At 41.2% G+C, this 13,414-nt stretch overlaps 1 protein-coding gene across 19 annotated transcripts in view; it reads right to left on the reverse strand.

The window, feature by feature from the left end:
* nbeaa (neurobeachin a) overlaps positions 1-13,414 on the reverse strand; it is a 98,138-nt gene that overhangs the window by 64,119 nt on the left and 20,605 nt on the right. For all 19 annotated transcript variants that reach the window (XM_085173791.1, XM_085173790.1, XM_085173789.1 and 16 more), the window contains exon 2: positions 3,932-4,163. In XM_085173791.1, coding sequence (XP_085029917.1) covers positions 3,932-4,163 — 232 coding nt within the window. The remainder of the gene's footprint in view (positions 1-3,931; positions 4,164-13,414) is intronic.

The raw sequence follows: 13,414 nt of genomic DNA on the forward strand, positions 1-13,414 counted from the left end.
GAGCAATTTATTATTCAGAGAAGTAAAAATCAGCGGCGCTTCATCCAAGTACTCAGAGCTACTGCCATGTAAACAAAACACACACAACCTCAAACCTCAACGAGTGTTGCTTTTCACAGCACTGCTAAATACGGTCAGAGTACACATGACAACAGATAAAGCTCCATTAATACATAATGATCTTAATACATCAGGGAATAGAAGGCCAAACAACTGAGAAAGGGCTAAATATATTGTCAGCTGTGACAGCGTTAATTATGATTCACAAATATAGCTGTGGTCAAACGTTTACGTGCAGTCATCGTGGGCATGAATGTTGTGGTGATTTGGGGCCTTTAATGATTTCTTTGAACTGTTCTTTTTCTAGAGTGCAATGACTGTACAGCTTACATCTTTAATCACTTTAAGAACACAAAGTGAGTTTTGATTTTCTCTAATCCACACAGGGTCACAATTGTACATACGGGCTCGACTATACACATACATCACCTCTACTCCCACTTGGGTAAACATCACTTAGCAGGGTGCACCTCAATCAGACAGTTTTGATAGCCATCAAAAAGCTTCTGATATAATTTCAGATGGACTGGTGGGATTCATCTAAACTGGTTGGCTTCTTGGTACAGACCCAACGTTCCTATGTTTGAAAGCTTCGCCTTTACCCCTGCAAACAAACCTCATGTCATTGTGGCCAGTTAGCTCAATCTTTGTCTCCTCTGACCACAAAACGTTTCTCCAAAAGCCATTTGGCTGATTCATGCGGACAGCTGCAAATTCCAGTCTAGCTCGAAGGTGTCGAATTTGGAACAGGAGCTTCTTGTTTGTTCTGGATCTCCTCAGTCCATGGCAAAAGCTCACTTCACTATGGCCAGTGAAGCCAGTGTTCCAACAGTTTCCAGTTCATGGCAGGCTTGAACATCCTAACCTAACTAAATATCCTCTCATCTGAGGGTGACGCATCTGACTATCCTGTATTTACGTACAATTGTTTATTTATGTAAATCTACACAATCCTCCTTCTTAAATCTTCACGGAGTTCCTTGCTATTGTTCTGAGCATTGATATGATAGGTATGAGCTTTAATTTGTATCAGGCTTTACAGGGTTAAAGGGCACCGAAGAAGCTACAGTGTAACTTAAAAGATTTGAGTATAGGCAAATATTAGAGGCCCTACATTTTTAAATGTTGATCCTGTGTCGATTAGATAAAATCCAAACCAAATTCAAACTTGTGCACCCACTTCCCTTTTTAAAAGTAATTAAAGATGCTGTACAATGATGAGTGTCTGTAAACTTCTGACCACACATGTAATTTAACTGCTAATAGTACAAAAAACAGCATGCAGAGTAGTATTAATCTCCTTTTAGCAAAAAAAACCAAAGAAACAAAAAAAAATATTCATATTTACCAAAATTGTAATCTTTTTCTTTAATTTGTTCACATTTTAACAGACAATAGTGGCAATCTGTCACCTCCCTCTCTAAGGCTGCGAAAGAGCTTTTGTTTAATGGCTACATGTCATGAAATGACAAAAACAAGACTTTAAATACAATTCCCTCTCAATATTCAAGCATATAATTAAATACCACATTGAGGCTTTTGTTTAGCCCAAATGACCTTCCTGCTTCATCGACTTTCACTTTACACAACCACAACAGATCAGTGTGGATATGGCAGAGAGACAGCACAGCTCTCTCAGAGGGAGCCAATCTGCTTAGAAAGGCTCTTCTTTCCCATTAGGCCTGCTAGATATGAATAGAGTCTTCCCATAATATTTCATTAGCCAAAGCCTAGCGACAGGGAATAAAGGAGAGGGATATCTCACTGAGGTGCTGGGTATGAGAGGAAAATGCAATACACAATGTCCTAGATTCAAAACCCCTAAGCTCTGTTTTTGTTGTGTTCAATTCATGTAGGTCATTTTGCATAGGTTTGGAAAAATGTTACAATCACAGCTCTCTGGAAGAATCGGCATTAAATTGATTTAAGTGGCGTATACTCTGCTGTAGTGAGCAGTAATAAGTCAAAGAAGTTATAAAACACATCATCCTGCGGCGCTAGCTAGGGCAGAGAGGACACTGGGGGGGTGGAGCAAAAGATGTGCACTCCGAGGCATCATTAAAGGGAAGCCAAGGTCAATACGTTCATGTAAAGAGATGAATGTGGATGTGTTGTTTTCCAATCAAGCCCTGTGAACAAATGGCAGTGAGCACACAGAAACACATCTAGGTTGTTATTTTTGCTTTTGCTGCACTGGAGGGTTTTATGGATGTTTCACTGCAGGGCAAACACTCACGGACACGTGGAACAGGTTTTGATATAAGGAAAAACATCTGAGTTTTTTCCATCAAGGTGGAGGCACGTTTACAGATTCAGCTGGTTGCTGCTTCGTCAACACGATTACAAGGTTGAGAGGTTGGGCATCTGTTAAAGAACAGCCCATTAGATTTTGGTATGGATCCCCATCACTTTCGTTAAAGTAGAGAGATAGGCCACTGGCCTTGGTAGAGGACTTTTTTCCTCTCTGTCAGCAAGGTTATGCAAAAAGTGCAGGACAAAGTGCATGAAACTTGGACACACAGTGGAGAGCTGGAGTTTACAGGAAGAACTCATTACATATAAATGCAGATTTAGACATCAAGGCACTGACCTTAGCACAGACTCTGCTCTTCTAGTCTGAATTTTACCTATTTTTCAGTATCAGTGAAGTTTTACACCAAGTGTGCAATCCAAAATAAGTGGTTCCTGAAAATTCTAACCAAGGGTGACATTTTGGGTCTTCTTCCAGAACTTAGCAAAGTTTTGACACATTCAACTTTCTGTAGTCACAGTTTGAAGATGTCCCCTGACCGCCTCACATGCAAACAGTCATTGTGAAGGCATGCATACAGATAACGCTGGTGGCCTAATAGCTATAAGGTGTGTGTGTGTGTGTGTGCGTGTGTGTGTGTGTGTGTGTGTTACTGCAACTGAATAAAAAACACATTCTATTAAAAGTAAACGCTAATGGTAACCAAGGCAGCTGTGTTCAATCCCAAACTTTGATTTAAGGCCTATTAACCATTTAAATAATAATAATAATAATAATAATAATAATAATAATAATAATATCATAATATTTTGTTAGCATTTGTTTCCAATACCAATAAATTAGGATCAATAAGCGATACATCTGCATGTTTCTCTCCTCAAGCACTACCATCATCATAAACTAAGTGTGACCAGTAAGTTCTTCAGGCATAAAGAGCAAAAGCCTTTATTTAAATATGGCTGATCTTCTCTTCAAAGTAATGTCATAGTCCACCTCTGTGCCACTGCCAGTGTTTGAAAGCTCTCTGGAAGTCCCGTTCCAGACTAATTGCACTTGTGTATCTGCAATGTGTGCTGGATCCCCTACACTGTCCCGAAACAGCATGAGGTTGGAAGAAGAGTAATTTAGAGGGTATCCTTTGTAGTTACTGACAACTGTGTTCATGTTTCATATTAAAAAAAACACCAGAATTTTCAGTGTGCTGAGAGCAGGTGCACAACGGCATGGCAATCCAGTTGTTTGTGTCCTCAGACCCCACAGAAGGAAAAATTTTTGCGTTGACAGTTTGACTCTGGGACGAATTCACAGTGCCAAGCCGAGTAAAAAAGACATTAATATGTTTGGACACGGACACTGCCGACGCTTCCCCTGTAAGCTGTTTGGACCTGGTTCAAAGCCACAAATTTGAGGTCATATTAAAATTGTGGTAATTCAGGGAATTCTCTAAAAACAGTCAGGCGTGGTTTTTGCTATTACAGGGTGGAGTCAATTCAGGGGAATTAAGCTGTAAAGTTATCATTATATCCCATTATATTCTCATTTTGTAGGTTGTCCAATCTTGAACAAACTGATCAAAATACAAAGTATGTGCGCATGTATCCATGTGTACCCACTGCTCACCTGCAATCATGTCGTCCACAGTGCTCATCTTCAGCAACACCTGCTGGATGAGGCCAACCTCGGTGCTGGTCTGCAGGTTGCGCACACTCTTGCGGAGTATGGCTGTGAACATGCTCCAGATCTCCGCCTGGCACGTCACCTCGCAGTGGGAAAGCAGCTCCACCATGCAGCCGATGCTCTCCGCCTCCTGGATGATGAAGTTCATCTCCAGGTCAAACTCGCCGCCCACCAGCTTTAGGAGAAGAAGTGGGAAGGGGGAGGAAGGGGAGGGTTTGGGAAGGGAACAGAGGTAGAGCAGGAATTGGGGGGGAGGGTGGAGAGAGAGAACAAGAAGAGTGAATGATTTAGTGTAGCATTTAACCTTATGACTGAAGGAGAGGTAAGCCTGGCTTCTGATGGATGCTGATTGTGGTTGGGAAAGCATCTCTTCTGCCCGGGGCCTCATATGCTGCAACATATAAACGTCCTTCATGTGAGCACACACACACACATGCACACACACACACACACCGTCTCCTCTTCCTCTTCTGCTCCTCAGTAACGTGAGGAAAACAGAACTCTATGAACAACAATTACTCTCAGAATACAGCAGGCATAAATATGCCCCTCTCTACCACCTCAGATGCACAACACCAATTGAACACATACAAAGTTAACGCACATGTCAGTCCCTCTCCTCTCTGATGGCATTAGTGTGAGGAGACCGCACTTTAAAAACTAAATGCAAATGATTTTCTGTCTCTTAATGGCTGGCAACTATAATTACTTGGGTAAGTACAGCAACAACACGCTAGCACATTAACTAACACGCCACATGAACACAACCATACCCACACAGTTCACCCTCAGCACGCTACGCTATCCAGGAAACGGTAGCCATAGCAACCAGCAAGCTAAGAGAACACCACAGGGGTTATTAAATCAGATGGAAAAGAAACATGCAATAGATTATGAGAAGCTAGCAAGACAGCAAACAGGATAAACATTATGACTATTGTGGTGTTTACACGGCATGAGAGAATAAAACTAATCGATAAATCAAGGAGAGTCAGTCTGTTTCACAATTTGATTAAACTGGGGGGGGGGGGGGGGGGCAGCAGGGCTGTGGTGTGCTGATGTCAGGAGCGGGAAGACGCAGATAATGCCGGTGCTGTTCAATAAAGGGTTTCTTTTCAATACTTCATTCTGCATGTGGTTAAACGACCCTTAAGCAAAAACTATTACAAGCTCAGCGGGGAATGTAAAGTTATACTCTGCGCACTCTTGCTATCTTTAAGACATGATCACATAGCAATTTACAAACTGTGTTGTTTTTGGATCACTGTTAAAAAAAATTAAGTTTCACACACTTAGCTTCAAAATGAAACTTTTAAAGAACAAATACACAATAATATTCATCTGACAAATCGACAAATCTGTATTCGACAGCAGCTAAACACATCCCGGATGAATCAATACACCTTGTGAGACATTTAGATTCACTTCATTGTGTCCAGCACTGTTTTCCACAAAGAGTCTTCCTGGCAATTGTCTAAAACAAAAGGCAATCTTTTGTGTTCACTGACAAATAATACACCTCCTGTTGCAGATGAACCAAATGTTCTCAGCAAGAGAACTTATAGAGTATAGAGCAGATTATTGAAATGAAGGAATTAAATGCGTCTAAATGCGTTTTCTCCAGCGTTCCCGGAGTTACTGCCGATGTGTTCATCGTAGTGTGTATGTGTGTGAATCTTAGCTCAAAAGCACTTAGATGGAAATGTGCGTGTGAATGGGTGAATCATACAAGTTGTATAGATCGTTCTGAGTGCTCATGTAGAGTAGAAAAGCACTATGGAAGAACCAGTCCATTTACCTTAAAGCTGTTTATGAACAGCTCATCTTTGCCTCATTTGCTGCATATGAAATTTTATGTTTCAGCCTGTTACAGATAGCACTTCTCTGTCCCTGGTATGAGCATCATAACCGCAGGGATGATGAGGGTTGAGCAATAAGTTAATTAACCTACTAGAATTTTAAAAAATGTATTAATTGATTATCAAAGACAAGAAAACAATTCTGTTGGTAGAAGGGCTAACAAATAATCCAAGGACACAGAACGGGAACTGAAGTTGCTGTAGTCTCCACAATGTTGGTTCAACTTTCATTTTCATCATCAAAACGTTTGGTCGGTTTGAATATTACACGTACAGACGCATGAATCGATCAGCCAGGGACCAGAATCGACCAATTTCTATAATTCTCGGGCCTCATCTGTGACTGGTCAACCTCACATGTGCCCGATTACAAGCCAGCACAATCAAACACACACACATACACAGCCTTATGCTAACATGTCGTTAGCATGGTGGAAGCATTTCAGTGTGAGTAAAAACACAAACCTTTCCAAAATCCAATCAGACTCTTAACAGACCAAACCGAACTTGGATATTTTAAAGAAAAAAAATAACAAGGGAAAAGTGGCTAACGCTAAAGCTATCCAGAGCCTCGGTATGAGCAAAAGCTGAGCAAAAGGAAAATTATAGAGACAAGGGGAAAAAGTACAAAGGGTCGATATCCTATTATCTGCTGACTTTATAAAAATACTGGGAAAATAATGCAAGTACATGACATTTATTTTGTTATATAAATCTATTACCACTGCCTTTTTTCAGTAGGGTAAGCAAGAGAAGATCCTACACTTAATGATTGATTTTATAATAAAAATAACATTTTACATGAAGAAAAGTTTATTTTTGTCTGCTTATGCTGTCAAATCAAATCAAATCACTTTTATTGTCACATCACATGTGCAGATACACTGGTACAGTACATGTGAGTGGAATTCTTATGTGCAAGCTTCACAAGCAGTGTTGTGCAAAAATACAATAACATAAAACAAGCAAAATATATGAATGGCTAAATCTGAGACTAATAAATATATGTACAATATATAATTGCAGGGGTGGCTGTAGCTCAGGTGGTAGAGCAGGTCATCTACTGATCGGAAGGTTGGTGGTTCGATCCCTGGCTTCCCCAGTCTGCATGCCAAATATCCTTGGGCAAGATACTTACCCCAAATTGCTCTCCGATGCATCCATCGGAGTATGAATGTGTGTGAATGTTACTTAGAAACTTAACTTAAAGAAATGTGCTTGTGCGAATGGGTGTGAATGGGTGAATGTACAAGTTGTGTACAGCGCTTTGAGTGCTCAGAAAGAGTAGAAAAGCGCTATATAAGAACCAGTCCATTTACCATTTACCATAATAGTAGTACATGCATTACAGTTGTAGTTAAAAAGCAAATAAGAATTGGGAAAAATAAATCAGTATCAGTGGGTCTCATTCAGGCACACCAAGAAAACTTCAATCAGGGCTTTTATAATTACAAGCAACTTTGCAAACAAGTAATGTCTGAAGGTATTTTCCTATCCTATGTTTGAGTCTTTGATTATGTCATCCTACTTTCCTAACTGCATAAATGTCATACCCAGCAGCTGTAGGGTGGCTTTCCAGTCCCGCTCTGTGCACATGTAAGCTCACCCTATGCTGGAATACCAATAAACACTCCACTACAGCAAACTTTAACACAGACAGGAGAAATGTGTGGGAAGAGAGCAGAGGAGTGACATGTAGTAAAAGACCAGCTGCTGGGGAATGGAACAAGGGACACGCTGCTGTCACCATTTATTAGTGCACAGATGTTTTGCTACCTAAACTGACAAAATCTGAGCAAGTACGCTTCAGTTTAGCAGCCAGTAGTTACAGCACTGCAAAAAACTGTTATTAGAAAGAAAAATAATAGTTGAAAGTCAAAATTTAGAAAACGTGACTTATGAATACATTTCAAACAAACAAACGTCAAACAATGAACACGGATGTAACCCATTTGTCACCGAAGCTCCTGCAAACCTGGCTTTGATCTCACTTTAAAGAAAAATGACGCTGCCATATATAATATTGACATAAAAAGGTGCGGCAATCATTAGCAACACCAACATTTGTCACGTGCTGCCCCATCGATAGACTTTCTGTGAGTCTCAGGCTCACAGAACTATACGATTAAAGGTTGGTCCTTATCATGCTTCTTTCCCTTCCTTTTACAGACCTACACCTTTTTCAATTCTTCAACGCTTCCAAGTGTACAATCAGCATGTTACTTGCTCTTACCTCCCTCTCATTCCTGCCTCTTTCTTATTCTTCCCTACATCTCTCCTCCCCCCTTTCAGTGATAAGAATTGATCCGCTGCACTCTGTGAATGCACAGATTAGAGTGGACCCCTGAATGAGGTATGGAATAAAAAGAGGAAGAATTAACTCATCCCACATTGAATTTCCCCTTCTCCTCTGAGGTTCCCAATTACAGAGCTCACTGGGGACCACTGTGTTGTATTACATCTATACAGCCTGTCCGTCTGAAGACGCTCAGTATTACACGTAATAGAGGCTTAAGGGGGGGAGGCTGCGTAATTATTTTTTTCTGCAGAAACCTGCTCACGGATACGCAGCAACTTGAACAGAGAAACACACACATCCCCAGGCCAAACCTACACATGTACTGCACAAGAATCTCGCTGTGCATACTGCTTCCCACCCGTGTGAGGAAGATCACACAAAGATGAGAGGGGTGATGCAAACAACTGCAACAAATTGAGTCTCGTGACAAACAATAAGGAGGGGAAAAAGCGCGAGTGCAGAAAGCGCAGTGGGAGAAATAGAAGTGTCTGAATAATTATTATTATGTCTGCTCTACCAGAAACAACATCTGGGGGAAAAGAAAAAAACAACAACCTGGATGACAAATGCCAAAAACTGCCTGGACCTCAAAACGTAAAAAGGAAGGAAAGTCAGACTGAAAAAGACTTCTTCAGTATAAAAATGTTCCAGTCAAAATTAATGTTCTCCATTTCATGAGACTTCAATAAAAGTGATAGATGCCTGAGTCCATTATTTGCTGGAATGGGGTTTTTAATTGATGTATAAATAAACACGCCACCTAAATAGCAATAAGGCTCATCACAAACAGCCTGAGCACACTCGAGCGCACTCAAGCACCATCACCACCTCCATCGTGCACAGCCACAAAAGATTCCTAATTAGTTTTATGAGGGAACATGATTCTTTTGCATAAAGACTCATAACCTTCAATCTGTCTTTTCACCCCCGGTCCACGTGTCTACAGTGTCGGCTCCCACCCATAACGACAATGCCCTCACAAATCAATGAGCACGCACAAGAGGCCTTTACTACCCACCCTGGTGGGTAAAAGACACAAACCAGGGAGGGAGCCACATTGCTCCTCATGCATCACGATAAACGGGCATGGCAGTGCCACCCACTCGCTGACCTCACCGTCTTCCTGGCAACTGCTAGAAGACGTTTGCGTTGGCTCCATTACGGCAACGATTGCTCCCAGAGCACGCCGTCCAGGGCTGGATGTTCCATTCACACGCACGCATGCACATACACAGAAAAAGAGAGCAAGGCAACCAGCTAGAGTTCACATTTGACAGGTAAACACTGGAATGCATATGAACAGAAGCCTACTTGTTATATGCCTACACTGTAGAGTACACTCTTCAGATCATTGAGCATGTGATGTTTAACCTTGAAACATACTCAGCAGCAGTCTGAAATGTAAGAATATCTCCCACAGGGCTCATGACTGATGAGTAATCTCCTTATATTGTGGTGTATTTCTGGGCTTGAGAAGTGTTTGTCTGCCAGACACCACTCGTTCTCACTTTTTCACTCTGTGACTGAGGTGATTATAAAAGTCAGTTATTCCTGCGATGTACCAGCTCTATAATTGCTCACTTATGTGTTGCCGTTTCACCCCCCCACCGCCCGAAACCACGCCCGTTCTCCCATTTCTATTGCTGTACTGTTTGGCCTTGCAGCGCTGCTCATTCAGACCCCAACGGGAGCTGGCACTGGGAGCTTGGCATCATCCGTACTGTGTCAGGGAAGTGGGAGTTTCAAGAAGGCTGGGGTGGGGGTGGAGGGTGCCAGGACCGTCACACCACAAAGGGCTTATATGGGCAGGCTCCTTGGCCAGCCAAAACCAGCTCTCATAAGAGCTCGGTAAAACAAACAGTCCCTCTGTCCCTCCGAGCGTTTCTCGCCAGCAACACTGCTCACAGATAATCCAGAGCAGCTCCAAGGGTCATCGGCATTTTCAAGCTAAGACAGGTCAGAATTTCAAAAGCTTTAAGTAATAAAATAAATGACACCCTGGGGGAGTGTATTGTTCATATTGAATGAGTTTAACATAATCATGCCTTAAAGGGACACTTAACAGTATGAAGCCATTAATAATGTTGTTATCATTGGGTAACCAACTTAAATTGTGAAAAATAAACATTTTGTTATCTTAACGGCAATTATCTGGATGTTTTTGGCTACGATCTACTCATTTCTTGGACTACACAAGCTTTTGAGTCTCTTAATCAGCGATATTACCTGCTAGAAGTCGCTCAATGTCATTCTGAGGTGCAGCTCATTTGACCAATGTGTAACTTTGGTGCCTTTTGAGAACAAATCACACTTTCTTATTTATAATAGTAAAAAAATGAAACAGTAGATTTTGGCGGAGACATGTGAAATCAGCGGTGAATCACACGGGTCTGAGTCCGCCCCAGACCATTTTCCTGAATTTCCTACTCTCCTTGCCTGTTAACTCTTTCTGCAGTGTCCAATATGATGAAGGCCAAAAATAAAAATGAAAGTTTTTAAGGTTTTGTGTAAATGAAAATGAAATGTATGAGTAATCTAATGCAATGAAAGCAATTCATAAAATGCCCTGTTCTATTCAAGTGTCCTTGTAATGGGGAAATTATTCATCGGCAGCTTTTGACTGCTCATCTCCACACAGAGAGTATTTACTGCCAGATGGGGGCAGTATAGAAAATATGTGGTACAACCTCTTTCCGGGCTAGTCTTATCAGTCTGTCAGCCATGAAAAAGAATGAATAATGAATAACATTCATAACAAAGAGCTGAAGTGAGACCAAGTGTTAAAAACAATGATAAATATCTGCTGTAGCCACTGTCTGCACTTTTCTTACTGTATTTTTTTTTATCCTTGATAGTTTTTTCTTCGTGTTTCTGCCATTCTCTGTGAAACCTGCTGTCAAATCCTTCCCATTTTCAAGCCCACCTGTCAACCAATCAACATTCGACTGACCCACAGTGTCATCCACGTCAAGCAAAGTGCAGTTGGGATTTTGGATGACTGCATGGGAGCACGTTTGTGTTGGTTGAAAACCGCTTTCCGTGGGCTCGCTGTAGGCAAGAACTTGCACACGAATTGCAGCATAAATTAAGGATAAGACATAACAACGACACAGGAAACACATTTCTCGCCACTCTTAAACGAAAGCACCATTCAGGCATTAGTGATGTGACTTCTTCTGCCTCTGCTTATTCTTAGCTTGAAATGAAAAGGTCTTGACGTGACATGAAGACAATAGCTATCTTACCACACACCTTTTTTTTTGTTAATGATTGTGCTTCATAATTTATAAGCATCTATTTACCGCAAATTTTTTTGTCAGTTTCTAGTTCGTTTACAAATCCTTTTAATTAAAATTCTTATTTTATCACCTTAATTTAAGCCTTTAAACACAGCTATTCTGAGCATTAGCTGAATGTGAAAATTCATCTCAGTAATTATTATTTAATCGAAAACAATCTCTCACAGACCCACCGCAGCCCATTATGTAGTGCTGTGATGGCACATCAAACAAGCGATTATGCTGGCTGATTACTACAACTGACTGTTGAATATTGGATAACTATCAAGGCCAAACCTGGCAAAAGAGGCACCTGTTGCTCATTATGGCTGTCAGAGAGATGACAGGTCAGGGAGGTGAGTGGACGGTCAATAGCCACCTCTTCTGCTTCTGCACATTCAATTGAGCCTTTGGAACTGGCATCATCAATATGCAACTTCAAAGCCCCCGGGAGTGTGCTGGAGAGGTGCAGCCATGTGTACGTGTGTGTTTATTTGGCGTGTGTGAGAGTGCGCGCATGTGTGAGTCATTACTCATTTGTGTCCCCTGAGTGAGTCGTGGCAATTCAAGCCCTTTGTGTGCAGAGTGAGAGGAGACGAGAGGCCCATCTAGACATGAGATCACAGATTATACACTTAACGCTTCGCCAAGAGGGCTCAACAGAGTGCAGGAGAGCAAAATTGAAGGAGAGCAAGGAAAAAAAGGGGAAAAAAAAGGGGGGAACCAGAGAGGCAGATGATGAGAGAAAAACAAACAAGAGAGTGAATGGTGTGAACTGCAAAGGGGCAAGAGGAAGCAGCTTGCACTGAAGGGAAACAGTGATGAGAAAGAGTGCGTTTGTGAGAGTGAACGGGCGAGATGGAGCGAAAAAGAAAATGAGGGCGAGACAGCGGCCGAATGCTATTGTGCTTTTCTTATCAGGCCGGCAGAGCGATTTTATTGCCCGCAGCTTTACAATGAGCAGTTGAGGGTTTAGTGCTCCAGTGATGACCATAGCAAATCTCTGCAAAGATATGGATTACACTAGGGCTAAACTGGCCACTAAACACTCAATAATCCACATTCTGTATCCTGCATGACCTCATTTTCTGGAAAACTGCATTGATAAGAGCCTCAGTTAATTTTGTCACTAGCACAGATTCAGAGGATAAACTTCTTCTTAATCTTGTTTTTTTTTTTATAGCTTTAGGTTGAAAATATATGAGGGGCTCAACGGTGGTTGGAGGAGACAGGCATATTTCCAACAAAATATTTAAAAAAAAAAGTTGATTAATGGATTGCACTATGAGAGAGAATGAGATTTGATTAATTCTATAAGTGATTAACTACTAATGGTAGTGTTTTGGATATGTAATCAGACAACCCAGCAGGATGAATACGATGTATTATTTTGAAGCTCTGTGAACCAACACGCACTGAGATCTTAGTGAGATAAAATGTAACTTTTAAAAAAAAGGGTTATTTTTTGAAAAATATATAGCTAACCAGGACCAATACAGTCAAATAGAATAAACAAAAATATAATTAATGTGTAAACAATCAAAATAAATGGTAAATAAAATGATGAAAACAGCATGATAAAAAGTAGAAGAAGAAGAAAGAAAAGAGGATGAGATGTTGAAATAAAAAGGGCAATGCATGTGTCTCTCCCTCTTCCTCTGAGATTGTGATTAACAATGACATGTTGACTGACTTGAGCCTCTAGACACATAGGGAGGAGGGGATAGCCTCCAAGACTGCATTTCCCATGGGCCTTTGTAACAGCGTCTGCACAGATGGCAGATGGGATGAGAAACTCATGAAGCCTCATTCAAAACAACAATCACACAGTCAGCACACACACACGTACACGCACACACACCCAGTGAGTCAGCAAAATAAACATGATCAGCCATGAGTGTGTGGAATATCTAAGGGCTGTTATGCATAAAGTGTAGGGCTTTCACTTCAAGCTTTGGAGTGCAATGAAGAGAGAGAAGTGAAGATAACT

Source organism: Neolamprologus multifasciatus, chromosome 10, assembly GCF_963576455.1.
Source record: "Neolamprologus multifasciatus chromosome 10, fNeoMul1.2, whole genome shotgun sequence".
In the NCBI taxonomy this organism is placed as follows: Eukaryota; Metazoa; Chordata; class Actinopteri; order Cichliformes; family Cichlidae; genus Neolamprologus; species Neolamprologus multifasciatus.